This window comes from Notechis scutatus, chromosome 1, assembly GCF_049901735.1.
Source record: "Notechis scutatus isolate UNSWTSFEM ecotype Mainland chromosome 1, rNotScu1.2, whole genome shotgun sequence".
NCBI classification, from domain to species: Eukaryota; Metazoa; Chordata; class Lepidosauria; order Squamata; family Elapidae; genus Notechis; species Notechis scutatus.
In genome coordinates this window covers 226,408,595-226,429,905 of record NC_142009.1, presented here as the reverse complement: position 1 = coordinate 226,429,905, position 21,311 = coordinate 226,408,595, and the positions used below count along the sequence as shown (strand labels likewise).

The window sequence follows — 21,311 nt, the reverse complement described above, 5'->3', positions numbered from 1 at the left end:
ACCAAGGTGGCACCTATTTATCTACTAGTATTTGCATGCTTTAGAACTGCTAGATTGGCAGCAGCTGGAGCAAGGACGGGAGCTCATCTCATCCCATGGCGCTCAGGTCTTGAACCCAGGCTACACTTTCCAGTTGACAAGCCCAGCATCTTAACCAACGAGCTGCCATGCCACCCCATTCTTTGGAATGCAAAGTATATACAGTATTTGTTCTGATCCGGCTCCCAACACAATAAACCTTCTGTAGTTAAATCAATTATTCCTTTATTAGGAGCACCAGCAGCCCTGGCAAAAAGTCTCTCTCCCTCCCTCCCTCCCTCCCTCTCTCCCCTCCTCCCTATCCCCCCTCTCTCTCAATAGGCTAACAAGTCTGTCTGGCAGGGAGACTAATAGCTGCCTGCCACACCTATTCATCTCTGCCCCCTGCCTTTTATCCCCAGAGCTAGGGTGGAACTTCGCTAGCAGCGGTGGCTCTTCCGTCCCAAGGATCAGCCCATAGATTTCCACTGCTCTCCTCTCCTCTGCCTTCTGCACATCAGGCACTGGACCCAGTTGTTCCTCTTCTTCCTCATCAGCCATCTCTAGACCTGGGGGCTGTTGACTCTCCATCTGAGGGCTGATGGACGACTCAGGCTCCGCCTCGGTCTCTATCTCTGATAGCTCCATTCCTTCTTCCCACTAGCTCTCAGGTTGCCTTGATGCTGGCCCTGACTCCCATGCCACCTCCTCATCTGATTTGGCTGCTGGAGGGGCCAGTGGCCAAGAGGCCACGAGAATATTACTTTCATGTGCATATGCAGTTCTTGTAAAACAAGGATAACTTTAAGGAATGGATGCCTAAACATGCTTCTTTCCAACCACATCGTTTTTCCTCTGTCACGACTTCTGAATTATAAGCAGGGCTCTAGCATAATCCTGAGCTTTAAATTGCTTTGAGAGACCACCAAGCTATAGAGCAGAATCAAAATCCTTTCAATAAAATAATAGCTAATTGTGATCCTCTCATGAGTCATCCAAGAATCTGAGGCAGATAGTTGGAAATATTTACATGATATTTACTGAGAAATTTAAATGAAAGAACAATGGGTAATTGAATATGCATTGGAAGACAAAGTGATGTTTACGGGTAAAGAAAATTAAGAAACATGAAAATAGTCGAAAGGAATACAATTTGTACATATTGTACTTCTTGGCATATCTTTGTGGTCTCAGAGAGAGGCTGAAAACTTTTTAATCAGGAACCTGTCCTTCCAATGTCTCAGAATAACATCAGATTTTTGCATAACAGGGGCCTGGTGCCATTCTCCATATTGAGATCACCTGCAAGGGCACATCTAAGGCTTTCTGGTGTCGATGGGGGTGGTGTGGTTCTCCATCAAGACTTACTCTGTGAACACGAGCCTTGAGACTGAGACCTGCACCAGGTTCCCATTTCCACAACTTCACTCTCATGTCTGTTATGCAGGAAGAGCTCGGTTTCAAATGCTTGGATTTCCTTCATTCTCTGAGGCTCAAAGCAATGGAGACATTTCTCTCTCCTCATTCCTCACCCCACCCAGTCATTACAAAGGTGCATTTTTCTCTCAAACCTTCCCTCCAATCTCCCAATTGCCAAGTTGTGTGTGGAATATTGGCCTTTCAGGCTTAGTGGGTTGCATAGAAAAAAAAGGAAATGGATGGGAAGATTCGGCTAAAGGTCATATCCTTGAAGGCGCATGTCCTCCGGCACTGAATTAAAAACAAAAGCCCAATGTTATCTTCATCTGTGGTCTCTACTTCCTATGTCTGAGTGACTGTGCCTTGATGCAGCTTTCTATGCTGCAGTAGCACTGAAGAAGCCAAGTCTCAGTTGCTGGACTTGGAAGATGTTTTATTTCCCCTCAGCAAGCCAAGTTTTTGTTGCTTGCTTTCCAGGACCCATCCTTCTGCTCTTTTGTGGTCCAGTTTATCCAAATACAACTTACAGGCCAGGGTAATCTCCAAATGAACTTGCCTAGTTTTGTGATTCTGCAGTGTTAAGGTATTGAGCTGGGTCAAATCTAAATAAAAATACTCAGACTGAAGTTGTATAGAAAAATAAGGGTTGGCGGCCTCAGCAGGAATTCTTTATAATGAAGAAATTGTTAGCACAACCAGGGCTTTAGTGTGTTGCAAAGAAGAAAGGTACATGGAAAAAGGGATCTCATAGAAGTAGTTGGTTTCCAGCAAGGATTCACTGAAAGGAAAATCCTCAGGGAAAAAGAGTTTAGATCTTTAGATATTCTGGGAAGGCAAAAAGTCTGATCAGCCAGCTAATCTCTGGGAAATACTTGCCTGGTTGCCTGTTAAAAAATTGGAGAGGGAGATTTAAAATCTTGGAAACTAATCAAGACATTATATTTACTTCCTATGGGACTCCATTTCTTCCAAAGCTCTCAGTAGAGACTGGAGATGTTCTGGAAACATTAACAGGAGCAATGGGAATTGCTGATGGATGATGTCTTTATCTTCCAACACAAACTTTGTGCAGCCTGCAGTTTTTAACAATTGTCAACCTAACAGGTGTATCTCTGTCTCTCTCTGTCTCTCTGTCTCTCTCTCTCTCTCAAATTTATAAAGAGGAGCATGTCTTGAAAAATGTATAGCTGTAATAAAGGTTGAAAGGAAAATAAAAACTAATGATAAAATAAGTCCCTTCCTAGTGAGTATTCATCAGAGAGGAGAATTACTACACATGTAAGAGTGATTGTAGCCAGGTCTAAATTAAATTACTTTTTGCATACTGCTCTGTATAGCAATTCTTTATTCAATACTCATTTGATTACATATTATGTTTTCATTTGAACTTCTCAGTAAAGTTAATTTATACTTCTTTGATTGTCTGTCAGATTCATGAGTTTTCCAATAAGCTCCTCATGGAGGAACTGAGATTAGTTTTGGATCTTTTCCAAGATACAATTCACAGAAACTTTTGGTTCAACATTATAAATTGCTGTAATATGAGCTACATCCCACTCAGCTGTTCTTCTAGAATGAACTGTACTCATTGAGAAGGAGGAGGAAAGGGAGGAGGAAGATGGAAGTAACAGGCGTTTGGAGCAAGTTTTATTTGCCTAATATATATATTTGAATATATATATAATATATATATTTGATATATATGGATCTTTGGTTATTCGGGTTTTCTCCCGCGTAAAATTGGAAGTATCTAGGCGATGTTTCAATGAAGTCTTATCGAAACGTCGCCAAAATACTTCCAATTTTATGGGAGAAAATCCTAATAATCAAAGATCCACATACAAATACCTGCGAAAACCTCAGAAAACACACACACACACACACACACACACACAGATACACACACACACACACACACACACACACTATATATATATATATATATATATATATATATATATATATATATATATATATATATATATATATATATATATATATATATATATATATATATATATTAGCATCCAGTTGGCAACCAGAAATACCAAGCAATCTGAATGGGGGCTACAACATCTTGGAGGAAGCATGATTCACAGTGAGTTCACTGTTAGGATTCTGTTCTGAAATCTGAGAATTAGAAGGATACTTCATTCATGAATATGTACAAAGAATGTTATATGAATGCATTAAAGTCAGTGGTGCAAAGTCAGATTGTCAGATCAGATGTGGCATGGAAATTGTAGTTCAGCAGTAAGTGGAAACCACAGATTACTCTCATTTTTGCTTTATATTTATAATGTTGGAGTATCTTTTAACAATGGAAGGAAGGTCCATTGGTACCTTTTTGCTAAAAAACAAACAAACCTCACCTTGAGCAAATCTGTTTGATTCACTCAGCCATCAGAGACCACAGATTTTTTGCCCATTCACAGTGTAAATCTCTTCAGCTCCCAAGGTACATATCTCTCCAGTGCCAGAAGCTCAGTGCTTCCAGAGTATCCTGGCTGGGATGCCACTCCTTCTAGAGTGCCAAGTCTCCACATCTGATGCCTCTGTCCAGTGGCTCAAGGATGGAGATCCTGTGCTGATGGATGAAAATAGTCTCATTGTCAAATCAGAAGGCTGCCTTAGGAGACTCTTGATTAATTCAGCCTGCCCCTTGGACTCAGGAACCTACACATGTTGCACAGCTGACGAGACAGTTGACTTCACTGTAACTGTGGAAGGTGAGTGGAGACAAAGAAATGAAATAATGTGCATGAATAAACTGATAGCCTTGATAGGTTACTCCCAAGTGAAGAGGATTACTGCTGCATCTTGGATCACCAACCTAGGTCCTGGACTAAGTTTTTCTCCTTAGTCTTGGTCTTGTGTCTGCCTGTTCTGTTGTTCCACTACCCTCTCATCATTATCTGGCAATTGATCCCTAAAGACTATTTCTGTTCATTAACAGACTGCATTATACCAAACTCTGTCAAGCAATCATCAGAATCTCTGTTTCTCATTTTTTTACTTGGCATATGAGATGCAGAGAGATTGATTTACCCTCTCCTTGTTGTATCAGAATTAGTTAATTTCTTTGCATGGTAACAGTTCCTCCAAAACTCCACTAACCTAGTTCATTTGAGATATGTGATATTCTATGCTATCATGGATTTTCCTTTTGCAGAGGTGCCTGTTCGTGTTGTTCAATCCAGTGCAGATGCTAGTCACATCTACCAGGCTTCAGAGCGTGTGGTGTTATCTTGTGAGCTGTCTTGCCCAGATGTTGCAGTTTGCTGGTATAAAGATGGGAAGGAGGTGGTGGAAAACAATGGTTTCCTGCTGGAAAATGAGGGATTCCATCATCGTCTGGTCATCCCTGCTGCCCAGAAACATGATACAGGACAGTATATGTGTGATGCTGCTGGAAATTCCATATTTTTCAATGTCACCATCACTGGTGAGGAATTTTCTGGGAATTTACCCTACTACATATATTTTGCATTCAGATAAATGGCACTAACTCTTTTTGACTTTGCAGATCTGGGCTGTTTCCTCTTTATACTTCCAGAAGGTGCTCATATCTTGAGAGGAGGCCAGATCTGAAAAATTTGATCCCAGAATTTTGGAGTGGTTCTTTTGTTTTCCAGCATAATGTTAATTGGAGTTCCTTCAAATAGGAAATGGGAAAGGACAGTCCTATGCTTAAGTGTGGATCTTGTTGGCAGAGTTTGGATTGAAATTGGAAGGAAGGAAATGCCAGAATCGTCATTATACACTATGACAGAGGTGGTATTCAACTGGTTTGCACCTACTCGGGCGAACCGGTAGTGGTTATTTGGTGTGGGTCGCCGAACCGATGGCGACTCCTGGCTGGCCATGCCCCCAACCCGGTTGCCTGGTTGCTCACTTGCGATCGCTCTTCTAGCTTTCCGTTCCCCACATCCTCTTTCTCCCCGGGGGAAAGGAAGAAAGGCATGGATGCTGCAAGTATCGCTTTCCCCTTGTGAGTTAACGCGCTGGAGTGAGAAGGAGTGCGGTCTGGGGGGCGGGAATCCACTCCAGCCTTGGAGAAATTTAAAGGAGCTGCTTCCAAAATGCTTGTCCGTTAAGTGCTGTGTGTGTGTGTGTGTGTGTGTGTGTGTGTGTGTGTGTGAGAGAGAGAGAGAGAGAGAGAGAGAGAGAGAGAGAGAAAGAAAGAAAGAAAGAAAGAAAGAAAGAAAGAAAGAGAGAGAGAGAAAGAAAGAAAGAAAGAAAGAAAGAAAGAAAGAAAGAAAGAAGAAAGAAAGAAAGAAAGAAAGAAAGAAAGAAAGAAAGAAAGAAAGAAAGAAAGAAAGAAAGAAAGAAAGAAAGAGGAAGGGAGAGAAAGAAAGAAAAGATAGGAAGAGAGAGAGAGATAAAACTCTGTGCTATTATTTTTAATTGTTCCATTATTTATCATGTGTTAATATTTTACACTGTCCCTACACCTAGAGTGATTTTTCTGCCTTTCTTTTGCCCAGGGCTACCACATATTTTTCAGGGTTTACATACATCCAGAGCATAAAATACACATGTGTTTAACAAGAGTTGAAAGGGACCTTGGAGGTTTTCTAGTCCAACGCCCAGCTCAGGCAAGAAAACTGAGGATGTCAAACTCTGAATAGAAATCCTGGGAAAGGTGTCAGAATAATACTTAGAAGGGACCTTGGGGTGAACCCTATACCATTTCAGAGAAATGGCTGTCCGGTCTTCCAATGATTGAGCACCCAGAACTTCTGGAGACAGGCAGTTCCACTGGTTAATTGTTCTCACTCACAGGAAGTTTCTCCTTAGTTTTAGGTTGCTTCTTCTCTCTGTTCAGTTTCCATCCATTGCTTCTTGTTTGCATTCTGCTTCTTTGGAAAATACATTGTCCCCCTTTCTCTGTGGCAGCCCCTTAAAAGCCTGTTGCCTATCACCCTCTTGAGCAAAGCACGTGAGCCATTTCCTCCTTTCAGTGGTCCATGAAAATACATCTATAGTATGCAGATAATAAAGTCAAAAAAGGTGAACAACATTTTTACAAAACTATAGATAAGTTGAGGCTGGGTGACAAGGAATGGCTGGGAGGGGAGGGGCCAGGCGAGGCACCCCTTGATGTGAGTGACATTGAGTTGGCCACGCCCACCCAGTCACACGACCACCAAGCACGCCCACCCAGTCACATGACCATCAAGCACACCCACCCAGTCACATGACCATAAGCCACACCCAACCAGTCCAGCCACGTTCACCAAATAAGCCACACCCACAGAACCAGTAGTAAAAATTTTTGAATTCCACCACTGTGCTATGACATATATTTAAATCCTATGGGAATAATTTTTTAAAAAGAAAAGTACAGCGAGGGAAGACTATTATTAGCGGAGAAACAGTGGTTGGAATGTTCTTAAGTGTTTCTTCCATCTTTCCTTTTTTTGCTGACATTCTCCACCCCAGAAACATATTCCTTTGCACTGTACCTAAAGAGGGGAAGTACTGTATACATTGCTAGAGAGGTGACAATATAAATTCAGTTTAATTAAAAATAATAAATCAGGAGGGGCACTTCTCTAGGTATATCCCTAAATGTTGCCCCTTTATTATTTTTAGTTAAACTGAATTTATATTGCCCCCCATCTTGCAAAAGGAACTCTGATATGAATTGCTTAAATGCATGTACGTATGGTTTGCTCTTCAGCACCGTGGTGTGATCTCCTATACTCATGCAGTATGTTTGTCTACCAGAGCCTCTGGTGCAGATTTTGCAGCCAGCTGAACGTTCACTAGAGAAGCAGGTGCAGGAATTTGACCGCCTAGAGTTGAGTTGCACAGTGTCCATTCCTGATGCCCTGGTGCACTGGTTCAAGGATGGCCTGGAGGTGGATGAGACACACAACCTGTTGCTTCATGCAGAAGGTGCAGAACGTTGCCTTGTGATCTTGAGGACAAGCGTTGAAGATGCTGGGGAATACATCTGTGAGACCAAGGATGAATCTGTCTCTTTTGATGTCATGGTTTCAGGTGAGCTTTCCAGCCCTGGCTCTGCAGTTCTCAAATTAATAAATAATCCCAAACATAACCTGACCCAGCATTATAAATAAAAAAACCATCAAATCTACAAAAATCTGCCTTAATTTAACTAATCTATAAATACACCCTTTTTGTTCTCCCACTCCTGAATCTGGGTCAATACTTGTGTTTTTACTTTTATCCCAATATGGAATGTCTTTTCACAGCTATAGCAATGCCCATAAACTACAAAACGTATTAACAACAGTACTGGACTTAGTGTTATGAAAATTATGGAGTTTCCCTTGTTCTTTTTAAAAACATTCTTTCTGGTTGTATACAATCCAATATAGAATAAATATTATGCCATTTGTTTCCAAACCTTGCCTCTTATCTTTTATGAAGGGGAGGTGGGGGAGAATAAGGAAAATTGAATGCAAGGAAAGATTAATTGAGATCAGATACATATAGCAACTGTGAGAGCCAAGTATGGAAGTAACTAAGTTTTATAATTGGCCTTTATCGACATTTTAGGCCTTATTGAATTTTGCCAAGAATGCATCTCTCTCCAAGTAATAATATGTTTAGGGGTAAATGCTGCAAGTATAATACTGATTGCATCTGGGTCAAGTGATAGCAATTTATTTTCTAGAGTGCCCAATCATATATCCCAAGAAAGCCACACAGCAAGACATGAAAGCAGCCGTAACTAGTTGCTGCCCAGATTCTATATGGTTTCTGGTGTTGGAAATGAGGTACAATGAACAACTTCTTTCTTGAATTGATTAATTAAGACTTCTGAATTAGGACAGATCCCTACTTTTCATAGAAAATAATTCAGTAGCATAACTAGACAGGTGTAAAGGAATGCGTCATTTTATCATTCTGAATAGTTTGTCTTCAGCTTCATTAGATGATTCTGGGATCGAATAGTGGTAGAGACCCACACCATGCATACATTTTACACATTTTTATTATGCTCTTGCTTGCTTTTTTGCCCAAAATAATAAAAATAATGAAGATATCAAAGATAGAATCTTTTCTGCCTAAACAGATAAGCAAAATTGCTGTGAAAATAAATCCCACTACTATAAAAAGCAAATGCAGAAAAGTTTGCTATTAAATGTATGCATGCATTATAGTATAATTGATTTGTTCTGAAATTGGCCACCTGTACAGCCAGCTATTCTTGGAGAATCCTTGTTGACTAAAATTTCTTTAACTTTTAAAAGAATACCGAATCACCAGGGTTTGCTGTGTAATATATGAGATTTTGCTTGTCAAGACTCTGCATTCAGTATTATTTTGGGCAAACATTCAACAAAGCTTTCCAGCCCTATGCTTTAGTCAACGTTTCGACTAAAACAGAGATGGAATGCTTTGCTGAATGTTTGCCCCAAAATAACAGTAAATGCAGAATCTTGAAGATGCTTGGTGAAACAGCAACATTTTGCATGCTGCAGTATTTATCTTGACTATTATATAGAATGGGCAACCTATATAGAATTAGTATGTGGATTAGAGAAAATAGCTTGTGTATAAACTGTTAGTGTGAAGATGCAGCACAAACATCTAATATCATACCTGGATTTTATGAATGGAGCTGCAGGGAAAGGATCACAAAATATTGCTTTAAAGTATAGCAGCTCTTTAAAATGGGATTTTACTGGCAAGTCAGGATGACTTAATCTTGGGAAATTGAGCCAAACTACACATATAGAATTATTGGCTGGAGTGGGGAATAAAATAAAATACCTTGGAAGATGAGATATTTCAGCTTGAGGGCATTTTTATTTTTCACATAAGATACATAGGATATTTAATATATAAATGTACATAGAAAGCACACAAACAGAGCAGCTGCAATTAATCGTAGCAGAAAAAAGGAACCTTTAAAAATTCCCTTCCCCTCTGAAATTCTCATCTTGCTAAATTCCTCTCTATAGAGAAAAATACCAAGAAAGGAATCCTTGAAGCACTGAAGTCAAAACCACTTAAGGTGGAAGGGAGGATCAATTTTTGAAGTGCTTTTCTGAAAGACAGAAAGGGCACTTGTTACCTTCCAAGCTGAGAACAAAATGAAAAGGGAATTGTTAGAATTTACCTATAGAAAAGATGTATCTCCAAGGCTTCTCTTCTCAGAATACAAGGTTTTCTTGTTGCAAAGGTATTCTCTCAACCCATAAACGTTTGCGGTTTTGCCCAGCAACAGCACTTGTGTTGCAGTTGTGGCCTCTTCAAACCTGGGCTACCTGCCCTCTCCTTCCAGAGCCCCCTGTGAAGATCGTGCAGCCGCGCAGGACTCCCTCTGTCCTGAAGGCCTCAACGGGGGATACAGTGACTATGGCCTGTGTGCTCTCCCATGGGAATGCGCCTGTCCACTGGGTTAAGGATGGTGTCAGAGTAGAGGCCAACAGCGGCCTCATCCTGGAGGAAGAGGGTGCCCGGCGGTGTTTGGTCATCCCTGCAGCTGGCCCAGAGCATTCTGGGAAATACATCTGCCACACTCTTGATGATACCAGGACCTTCACCCTCCAGGTGTCTGGTGAGTGCAGCATTCAGGGAAGCTGATAGTGCTAGGAAAAGGAGGTGAGAACATACTACCTGGGTGGATGGGTGGTTGTTGGGAGAATTTGTCTAACACTGGTTGAATCGTTTAGATATACTATTCTGCATTGGTTATTAGCTTCTTTTCTCGATGAGTAGATACTCCAAAGCATCACTATACAGATCTTGAGCAAAATTGCTCCAGAGCTCCTGAAAAGCAAAGGTCTACCCTATCTCCAGAGTTGGCACATTGGACATAAGTATAATTTATCTCCTGATTCAAAAGAAGTATTCTTTGATATGCAGGAGAGGCAGAAAGCATTCCCTCTTGCCCGCAATTGTCCAAACAAGCTAATATTTCTAGGTCTGCAATTGTTTGGTGACAGACTATATATGAGGATTGGTATGAACACCATTCATGAAGCCATCTTGCTGCAGGCATTTCAGTTGCCCTCAATATTGGCTTCTGTTAGCCAGGGGAGGATTATTGGCTATTCTGTTTGCATTCTCTTTGAGTTTTCTGTGTGCGTTATTACAGGGTTCCTGATACATTTATATGCATCATGAATTAACAAGCAACCTTTGCCTTTTTTGTGCACACCGTGGCACCAGGCTAATATGGCATGTGTAAGACTCTAGCAAACTGAGAGCGTATATGGCAGCAAAGTCTGTCAGAGGGTGACAGCCCAGCAAAATTGCATTAAGGGCTTTTCCCTCAGCTAGGCTGAATGGAATATTGACTAGGAGCTGGGAAATGTTAAAAGCAGCCTCTTTAATGGCCATAAACATAGGGTGAACTTGCTGGAAAATAAATTTTATCTGTCTCTAAAGTGAGGAAGAAAGAGAATACAAATAGATTTTCCAAAACTAGTGAGGGTGGACATTTTAGAGATTTGCATTGCATCAATGCTGGTTTGTGGAGAATGCAGTGATACTAATGGGGGAGTTGAGGCCCAAGGAGCAAGGAAAAAGCAGCATCTGGAAATGTTTTTATGTTTTCAGAAATACAGAGTTTACAAAAATATGGTTGGATCAGATAAAAACTTTCCAAGGTTCTTAGCCAAGAGTGTGGCAGATGGAAGGAATCTGAACTTTCCCATGGCCAGACGTCATTAGATTGAAAATAGGAGAAAATTTAACCCATTTTCTAATCTTCAGCTCAGATCTGTTGGTATTCCTGAAAAGTGCATCTTGTTCAAATGCAAATTCTGGTGTTAGAAATTTTGTAGGCTTTTTATGATACATATGGGTCTCTGAGTTTAATGCTTAGTTCAGCTCTGTCTGGTAGATGCAAGTGATGAGAGGTGGCTTTATCTGGTTAAGTACAGAGCTTTGTTGTACATTCCTTTGAAATTAAATTTTTAGTTTGATAAACTATCTAGAAATTCTGAACGTAGTTCTAGTGGAGTTACATGTGATCTAGTCTCCCTTCTGATTAAAATTTATCTTTATGATGTAGCATTGTATATTTATTTAATGCCATTATTGGTACTTGGACAGCTGGCATGAGATTGCTATTTTCCTACACGATGTCACACAATTGATGTTTTCCTGCCTCTTGGCCATCTGATCATTGGCTGCTTCTGAGGAATCTTTGGCTAAAGAACCTTTCTTTCTAAAGCAACAGCTGGGATACCCAAGGAGCGTTGGCTGAGTGACATGAATTCATTTTCAGGCAATTTCTTTTACTTAAGCGTGCCTATGCTTTCTTGAGAGAGAAAATTGGATTTTCTCCCCTGTGTGCTGTTTTACTTAGAAAAGGTATTATTAGAAGAATGGTTACTCGCATTTTTTTTAAACAATGGAGATCTTTGAAAAATGCTCCCATATTATTAAACTGGGGTACGTGCAGCATTGATTCAGAGTTTCCACAGAATGTAGCTTTTGGTGTCAAAAATCTTTTGTAGGTCAGGGCCTGCCCTACAATTAGGCTAAGTAAGAAGATTGTCTTAAGCTGTGCATTTTAATTGTCATGAAAGCACAGCTGGTCTATTTACTGTTGTATTAGTTTGGCTCTTTAGACATGGTGGTGCCAGAGTTACTTGAGCAGCTTTGTTTTTTACACACCTTGATTTGAGAAGCTGGCATGAGCATTATTCTTCTTTAGATAGCAAACGATCTGGGATCAATCTGTTACATTTCCGTACGTCACTTTGAAGAGCAGCAGTTTCTAGCATATAAGAAGTGTAATGGAAAGTACTTTAGGAAAGGGATCCTTGTTGCAAGGGAGTGACCACTGTTGCTTTGGCTGAGTTGGAATTTTATCTGGCAAAGCAGTTGTATGTAAGAACGTCCTAGCTGTCCTAGGTTGTTAAGAGAGGAGGAAAAAAGTCCTGCAATATATTTTTCAAGTATGCCTTGAGCAAAACCATGGAGAGGTGACTCAATTTCCTCTTGGAAGAAAGAGGTCAGCTTCTTCAGGAGCTGAATGAGTTTAATCCCAATGGGTGCTCTATGAAAACATCGGTCAGTTGCTGTAGTGGGTGGGGGTTTTTTTGTCCACTAGATGGAGCTGGCTTTGTGACAGCCTTGGCAGCAGATAATCTGCATTTAATGTATTCAGTGGGTAAATGATGATGAAGGCAGGGAGATAGGATATTGTTTAGTTCTGATTTTGTTATTCGTTGTTTGAGAGGAGACAGGAAGTAAAGTGCAGTACGAAGTGCAAAAGGCTTTCTTCAGTCAATACACCATATATACAAAGTTTGTATAACTTGGGTGATATTGGTGTTGCTTTGGGGAAAGGCTTGCTTTCATAAACATTTGCTATGGACATTTGGTCCATAGACTTTTTCTCTACTAGAAGGGGTATTTGTAGAAAAGGCAGGGAAACAAAGGAAATCTGCAAACTTGGGGATGAAGTATCCTTCGGCATTTTGTTCTCATGGAACCAGTGAATGTTCTGGGGTGCTTACTGTTGCAGACCTGTTGAAAGTCTATAAGGACCTTTGAATGGGGAATTCCTAGGGAGCATTTAGTAAAATGTGCAATTTAAAGAGCTCTTTACTTGGACTTACAGGTAGTCCTTGACTTACAACTATTTGTTTTGCATCTATTCAAAGTTACTACAGTACTGGGAAAAAAGTGCCTTACAACTGTTTCTCGCATTTACAGTGTCACAGTATCACTACAGCAGGGGTGGGTGAATTAATTTTCCCAAGAGATCACACGAGAAACTGGGACTGTTGTGGAGGGCCAAACCAATAGGGCTGTGAAGGTGCCTAGACACGCATACGTAAATTGGAAAAAAAGTGGGAAAAAAATAGCAGTTGCCTTCAAAATATAACAAATGCAATTGTATTGCATGCATGTCATACACTTATTTACATTTGATTCTTAATTTCTGATTGACCTCATGTGAGCCGGACAGGGACAGCCAAAGGGCTGTAAAATGCCCAGGTCTGCTCTACGGTCACATGATCAATATATGGATGCTTGGCAACTAATTTTAGGACAGTTGCAGTGTTCTGGGAGCATGCGATCATCATTTGCAACTTTCCCTGCTGGCTTCAAGCAAAGTCAATGGGGAAGCTGGATTCAGTTTTTGACTGTGTGATTCACTTAACAACTGCCTTGATTCGCTTAACACCTCTAGCAGAAAGATCATAAAATCAGGTGTGATTAATTAACTTGCTTAGCAGCAGAGATTCTGGCCCACTTGTAGCCATAAGTCAAGGGCTACCTGTAGAGTGGAAAAGTAAAAGTCATATGGCTAGGATGATCATTTCTCTTACAGACATCTTTCTCCAATAGTGGGATTCAGCCAGTTTGCACCAGTTCAGAAGAACCGGTTGTTAATTTTCTGAGCAGTTTGGTGAACTGGTTGTTGGAAGAACTCATTAGGGCAACGAACCTGTTGTTAAATTATTTGAATCCCACCACTGCCTTTCTCTTGCTGTCTTTTCTGTATGAACAAGGATGTGATGTTGGAAAAACAGAGGGAAGAGGGGTCCCAAATCATTGAAGCTTTACCAATGAAAATGCCCATTGCTTCATTTGTGCCTGGGGGATCAAGGTCCAATTGACTTCAACATGGCTGTCTGCAGGCCTGTTGATTCCAGAGGCAAAACTTATGACCAGTGATGGGATTCACATTTTTTTACAACCGGTTCTGTGGGCATGGCTTGGTGGGCGTGGCATGGCTTGGTGGTGTGGCTTGGTGGGCATGGCAGGAGAAGGATATTGTAAAGTCTTCATCCCCACTCCTGGGTGAAAGTTACCACTGGTTCTCTGAACTACTCAAAATTTCCACTACTGGTTCTACAGAACAGGCCAGAACCTGCTGAATACCACTTCTGCTTATGACATACTCTTGTTAGAGAACATTGAGCAATCCTTGTTGTTATATTTCTTCCCAAACTCAAGAAGCTGTTAGGGCTTCCCTGGAAAATGAAGGCCGGTTCTTAAAACTGGCTGACAATGGTGAGAAATGATATCTAACAACCGAAGGGTAATAATACGAGAAATCTGATCTAGGTTCTCCAAGTAACATGTTCTCCTGGGTCAAGGTCAAGTCTACCTTCAGCTATGTGTGGTTTTGTTTTTAGAGTTGATGATGTCTTAAATTAGATATCCCTTGGAGATTAGATCCCCAGGATAAGCTCATCACACCATTCCAATTTGTGCATCACTTAGGAAACTTTTTTTTAATGTAAAACAAGAGAGAGGACTAAAATAGGAGAATTACTATTATGTTAATCACAACAGCATTCCCCTTGTTAAAACAGCAATTAAAATGAGAACAAGCCACAGAAATTTAACTAGCATTGTTTGTACTGACAGATCCTCCGGTTCAAATAGTGGGGCGAGATGAGCTGCAAACCCACCACCGTTGCTTGGTTTCTGAAGACCTGGTGCTGTCAGTAACACTGTCTTGCCCCAAAGGAGAGGTGAAATGGTACAAGGATGGGGAGAAACTGCAGGACACAGAACGTGGGTGGTTGGAACAAGATGGAACGCGACATTCGTTGGTGGTTTCAGCCGTGGAAATGTCTGATGCCGGGGAATATCTGTGTGACAGTGGTGACGACAGCCTCATCTTCTACGTCACGGTAGAAGGTAATGTCTGAGGGTGGTTGGTGAATGGAAGGGAAGGCCACTTATGAACAAGTTCCTTTTATGAAAACATTACATTGTTTATAAAGCAAGAATGTCAAGTGTAACATGGAAAGAGCATTGTGTTCCAGCTTCCAGATTAATTCAACACTATTTCAGTAATCCATATTCAGTACAGGAAATAAAAAATTCAATACAAACTTGTTCTTCCAGCATACACTTGAAGAAGGTCAGCTTATTCACAGTCACTAGCTTTGTCTCTTCTTTTTGGCAACAATAGCTGTGGCTGCTATTTTGTGAATGGAGTCTTAGAAGGTCCCTCATTATTCATCAACAGGAAAGTACATGTTTTGGCTAGTTAAAGTCAATATGATTTAATATCTTTTCAGAACCATGACTGTACATTTGATTTATTTCTTTATAAATTGTTTATACTACTACAATTGAAGAAGACTTTTAAGAGGTAATTAGTCTTCACAAAGTTGCATTTCCAGCACCTTCTGAAATCCCACTAATAAAACACAGCGTTATCATTCAACGCAGAGCTTAAAATGGGCTTTGTTTCTGCTGATATTTATAGTAATTAGTAGGCCATAGGGGTTGTTTATAAAAGAAAGTCAAAATTTAGCATCAAGAAATACTGAGTATTACTGAGATAGATCAAGAACAGTAGCTACACAACACCTTCCTTTTTTAAATATAAAGTCTTCCACTTTTATTTGTTGTGGGATAAAATTACACAGTTTATATAGGACATGGCTGTGGATGTTGACTTGCAATATTGCCTCCAGCATTAGAGATGTTTGTGTCCTGTGCACAACAGTTCCCCTTTGCTCTGAAGTGACACCTAGTCTTCCTGCCATGCAGCTTTTTTTGACGTGTGGAAGGGGAGGCTGTCCTTTTAAAAGGCTCTAATGCTAAATCTTGAATTTAGCATTCCTGGGTGGGGAAGTAAGGCAAGCAAGCTACATATTTTTAGAGCCTGAAATAAATGACTTTCAAGATCAGATCCATTTGTCTGGTCAGCTACAGGACACCGATATTTTGTGAAGACTGACAGGAGGCAGCTTGTGCCATTCAGCTGGCTGCCAAACCCTGTCTGGGCCCTGTTTTATGACAGTGTTTTCTTTTTTCTTTTTGGTTTCCAAGAGCCTCCCATCTCCATCGTGGGAAATGCAGGGATGCCAGAGCATCGCTCCTTGGCAACTGGAGAAGATTTAATCTTGGCTTGTGAGACGTCTTCACCTACAATTGCCGTGCGATGGCTCTGGAATGGCAAGGAGCTAGCGGCGGCCAAGCGGGTTTGCATAGAGGCCACTGGAAGGCACCAGCAACTCACCATCCTTAGTGTCACCCCAGGCGATTCAGGCTCTTATGTGTGTGATGCAGGCACAGACCAGAGGGTGACTGCTGTAGAAGTAGCAGGTGAGAGTGGTTCAAGGGGGGAAAATGAAACAACAGGGAAAGGGTTGAAAGCACAGGAAGGCACAAAAATGTAGTGTATGGGGGAATTGGTGCAGAGTAATGGCTGAATCTGAGACGGTGAGCAAGAAGTCATTGGTTCAATATTGAATATTAGTATTGAATATTGAATAGTATCCAATATTCTCCTCATTTCAGAATTTATAACATAGAGAACAGGGGTGGGATCTGACCGGTGTAACTACCGGTTCAGTGATTTTACATTTTGCACGCGTGTATATCGTTGTCATCTAGCTGCCTGGACAGCTGAGCAGCACTGCGCGCGGGTGCGCAGCAGTTGAAAAAGCCCTTTTCCCCTGCTTTTTCAATCGCAACTGTGTCGCGCAAAGCAGCTGTGGTTGAAAATGCAGGAAATAAAGACCAGGTAAGAGCCCAGGCGGGCGGGCGGGCCAAAACAGCAGCAGACATAGAACCGGTTCTATGTATGCTCTCTGTTTGCTGCTTTTCATAGCAACTGATTCTACGGAAATGGACAGAACCGGTAGAATCCCACCCCTGAGAGATAAGCCATGTTACACTGCTGCTCCGTGAGCTGCACTGGCTGCCACTTTGCTTCCAGGTGCAATTCGAAGTGTTAGTTATTATCTATAAAGCCCTGCCTGGTATGGGTCCAGGTTACTTGAGAATGGGACAGGACCACCCTATCCATGCTGGTAGCGGAGGCATGGGTCAAGGAATTCTGGCTGGTGGGGTCTAGGAGAAAAACCTTCTCTGTCATCATTCCGCCTTTTAGAACAGCAACTCCAACCTTTCCCGCATGACAGACTGGCGGAGGTGATGTTGGGTGGGGGTTAGAGGGGTAATAATGAAACAGATGATTGACAAAATATGGGAAATCCTCAACTTACAACCATTTGTTTAATGACCATTTGCAGTTATAATGATGCTGCAAAAGTGACTTACAACTGGTCCTCACTGTCACAGCATCTTCATGGTCCCAGGATCAAAATTTGGGTGCTTGGCAACCAGCATCTATTTGTGATGAGTGTATTGTCCCACCATTTGCAACCTTCCCAGGGTGTTTCTAACAAACAAATTCAATAGGAGAAGCTGAATTCACTTAACAACCATGGCAAAAATAAATAAATAAATCATAAAATGAGACACAATTCACTTAAGGGCTGCATCACTTACAGATGGAATATTTGTTCCCTCATTGTGGTTGTAAGTCAAGGATTACCTGTATGTATCCATATGTCCTCTAAACTATGGTTCAAAGATAACTTGGTAATTTTTCTTTATGTCCTCATGATACTGTCTTGGCCTCTTCTCTATCCCATAACTAAGATGCCTAAACACCATTTTTAGTTGATCTGATGTTAGGACTGTCTCTTCCATCATCTTCTGTCAAGAGACTTGATATATGCTGACTCCATAAATCACTTAGAGAGGGCTGTAAAGCATTATGAAACAGAAGTCTAAATGCTATTGCTGTCAGCATGATTTCTGTTGCTCCAGCAGCATGGCCTTGGTGAAGCTGCTGTAAAGGGGTTTGGGACCAGCCCTCCACAGTAATATACTTAAGTTAGATTAACATTTGATTAATTACGCCATCACACACATATAATCATTTCCGCCCACCCCACCCTTACCTGACCCCCATCACAGACAGCCATGTTCTGGTGAAATAATGGTTCTGCCTCAGAAGCTACTGAATCCCTTTGCTCAGAATGTTCCCAAATTCCTTTGGAGGAGGATTTCCTATCTTCACACCCAGAAAAATTTAGCAATTGGAATAGGGCACACAAAAAATGAAGGGAACAAGCTGGCCTTTTGCCTACACTCCACTGACTGTAACTTGGCCAGATTTTTAGGTTACTAAGACTTACGAGCTTTTGGCCTGTAATTTCTCTTCTGACTAAAAGCAAGATATACAGTACAGACTTTGAAAGAAATTGCGGGGGAAGCACCAGGACAGATGCTTTGAGGAAAAGCAGAAAATAACTCATTGGTCCTTGCCAAAAGATGAGGTGGCAGCAAAAGCAAGCATCTAGGCTTAAATTCTTAATTAAAAGCTGTTTGTTTCTGGAGATTATGCAGAGGAAAAAGAGTAGCAGTGGTTGCCTGCCACTGGCAATGGAGATTTACTCACTTTCCCCAGAGTAATATGAATAAGCATTAAGAAGAGACTGGAAATCCTTGTATTCCATATTTCTCCTCCTCCTCCTCCTCCTCTTACATGGTATAAAAAATAAATAATATTACTTATTTTTAGCATACAGCAATAATTAACAGAAGGAACTGCCATTGATGCTGATGCTGTCTGGATATGTTGAATAAATATTAAGATGATTTCAGTTCTCTTCCAGAATGGTAATAAAATAAGTGTCCAAAAAGAAAAGATGTAGCTGTAATTCAATATTATCCTCTTTTTACTGTTTCAGAAAGGTTTATAAGATATTGTACTTCAATGATAGCCCAATTTTTTAAAAAATTTCTTTTAAGACAGGGAACATATCCAGCTTTGCTTAACAGGGATTTTTTTTTTCTCTTAGCACCCCCTGTGTGCATTGTGAATAAGGATGATGCCCGAGAACCTATTGAAGTCCAGGAAGGAGAGAATGTGACATTGGTTGCCCAACTTTCTCAAGAGAAGACGTGTGTCCAGTGGCTCAAGAATAGGCAGCCACTGTGTCCTGGGCCACGAATGATTATGAGCAGTGAGGGGCTGGTCCACAGCCTAACCATCCAACAATCTGAGCCATGTGATTGTGGCACGTTCAGCTGCAATACTGGAGATGATGAAGTGCATTACACAATAAATGTACAAGGTAAAGAATACCCGTCTTAGTTTCAAGCCAGATGCTCAAGTGTCAGGGCTTCTTCTATCCTTCTTCCATCCTTGGAAAATTAAGGTATGACAGCCTTGTTCTAGGTCATGTGTTGTGGTCTGCCGGCAGCCTGTGGAGCCGGCAGCAGAGTCGGACAGTGGGGAGGAACATGGGCCAGTCTGGGAGTCTGGGGAGGACTCAGACGAAGGTCCTGCATCCGATACAGAGGGCCAGGGCCATCTGGGAGTGGTGTGCTGACTCCGGAGCCTCCAGAATCTAACAGCAGCGAGGCAGAGGAATAAGGGGAGCCTGTTCCCAGTGTGCATATGCGCAGAGCTGCCAGAAGGCAAGAACAGTTAAGACAAAAGGGGAGACTCGGGAGTAAGACTTGAAGGTGATTGGCTTCCCATAAGACATAAAGGAGGAGCAAAAGAACAGGAACTTTTGCAGGAAGCAACTTTGTTCATACTGGTCGGTTTGGAACCTGAAGCTTTGTGTTGAATTTGTGCTTCGTTTGGCCTTGTATAACTAATTGGCAATTTAGCCGTTGGCAGCATTTCAAGGGAGATAAAGGTGGGTGCTTATCAGCCTTATCCTGAAAGACTGTGGCAGACTTCTCTTGGATTATTCATAAACTGTTTGGGACTCATTACAGGCTGTGAATGACTAAAATTCACAGCCGTTGAAATAAAGAAAAAAGGGTTTTTGGAACTAACATGTGTTTATTAGTGTCTCAATAAGCCTTGGTCAGAACAGTCATGTATGGTACGAGGGGTTGTGGAGTTCATAGGATGGAATGAGGCCTTAGAAAAGGGGAAGAATACGTGAGGTAATATGATGAGAGGAGCATGAGTCTGAGTGTGCAATGAAATATAGGATGGTCCTTATGGGGTGGACATGGAGGAAAATACTGGGTTGAAATAGATTTGACTGTTCTTTAAATATTGTCATTTCTGAAATTCACATGTATTGAGGTTCTCTGCCTGCCTGGAACCTAAAAGTTTTTTCTTGAAGGTTCCTTCTTCTCTGCCTATTAGATATGCCAATAGACTGAGCTACTGCTACTATCCCTCAAGTTTGTAGTAGCAATTGGTTTGGCATCTCTGGTCTATTTGCCTTTCCCTTTAAATGTGTTTCTATTATTACGAAACTTATTTATTTTTTACTTTGCCTGGTGTTCATCTGCTTATGGTTTATCTTGTTTCACTGAAGCCTGTTAGTATGATTTATGCAGATGAGAGATTCTGGGGTATCCTTAGCCTATGTAGCCCTTCTATAATTGCCAACATTGTCAAGCTTACCTTCTCCCATTGATATGAACTCTGCCTATTATGCCAGGAGAGGAACATGTAGATGCCTGTTAGTGTTTCCAGATGTGAGAAGTGAACATTATTCCTGTAAAGAAGGAAGAGCTTTATATGATATCCTTCTACAAGCTACTCTTCTCACTGAAGAGCAACCCTTCAAGAACAGGTATTGAAGGCTGCTGATTCAGTACTAATTGGTGCATTTACCTTGAAGACCCTGTGTCCATCCTTTGGGGTAATTATATCTTAGGCAACAACCAACATGCCTAAGGCACCCTCAGAGAAATCATTCACAATGCACTTGGAGCATGAAATTCTTGTCTGTGATGCTGAGGAAGTCTCTGAACTTCTGTAGTTGTTTAACAGACCTGTTCCATACAAGATATGCATGATTATCATTCCTTCATCTTTCTTGATTTTGGCTTAGATTAGAGGTTCTCCTTTCTCCATCCTAACAGCCATGGCTTCTCGTTCCCCCAATACTTACGGCCATCATGGTGACCAATTTTCACTTGCAGGGTATTGCCTGTCCAGGCATGGACAATTGACTCATTATTGGTGCATCCTTAGAGCTGCAGTTCCCGTGGTAGCACAGTGGTTAGAATGCAGTCCTGCAGGCTCCTTCTGCTGACTGTCGGCTGCCTGCAATTTGGCAGTTCGAATCTCACCAGGCTCAAGGTTGACTCAGCCTTCCATCCTTCTGAGGCCAGTAAAA

The 21,311-nt window shown here is 41.3% G+C and overlaps 1 protein-coding gene across 5 annotated transcripts in view; it reads left to right on the top strand.

The window, feature by feature from the left end:
* OBSL1 (obscurin like cytoskeletal adaptor 1) overlaps window positions 1-21,311 on the top strand; it is a 75,747-nt gene that overhangs the window by 31,211 nt on the left and 23,225 nt on the right. For 3 of the 5 annotated variants that reach the window (XM_087950428.1, XM_087950426.1, XM_087950429.1), the window contains 7 exons: window positions 3,888-4,166; window positions 4,610-4,882; window positions 7,171-7,446; window positions 9,704-9,979; window positions 14,764-15,039; window positions 16,186-16,461; window positions 19,014-19,289. In XM_087950428.1, the coding sequence (XP_087806554.1) occupies window positions 3,888-4,166; window positions 4,610-4,882; window positions 7,171-7,446; window positions 9,704-9,979; window positions 14,764-15,039; window positions 16,186-16,461; window positions 19,014-19,289 (1,932 nt within the window). The remainder of the gene's footprint in view (window positions 1-3,887; window positions 4,167-4,609; window positions 4,883-7,170; window positions 7,447-9,703; window positions 9,980-14,763; window positions 15,040-16,185; window positions 16,462-19,013; window positions 19,290-21,311) is intronic. The other 2 variants (XM_087950427.1, XM_087950430.1) reach the window with 2 other exon arrangements.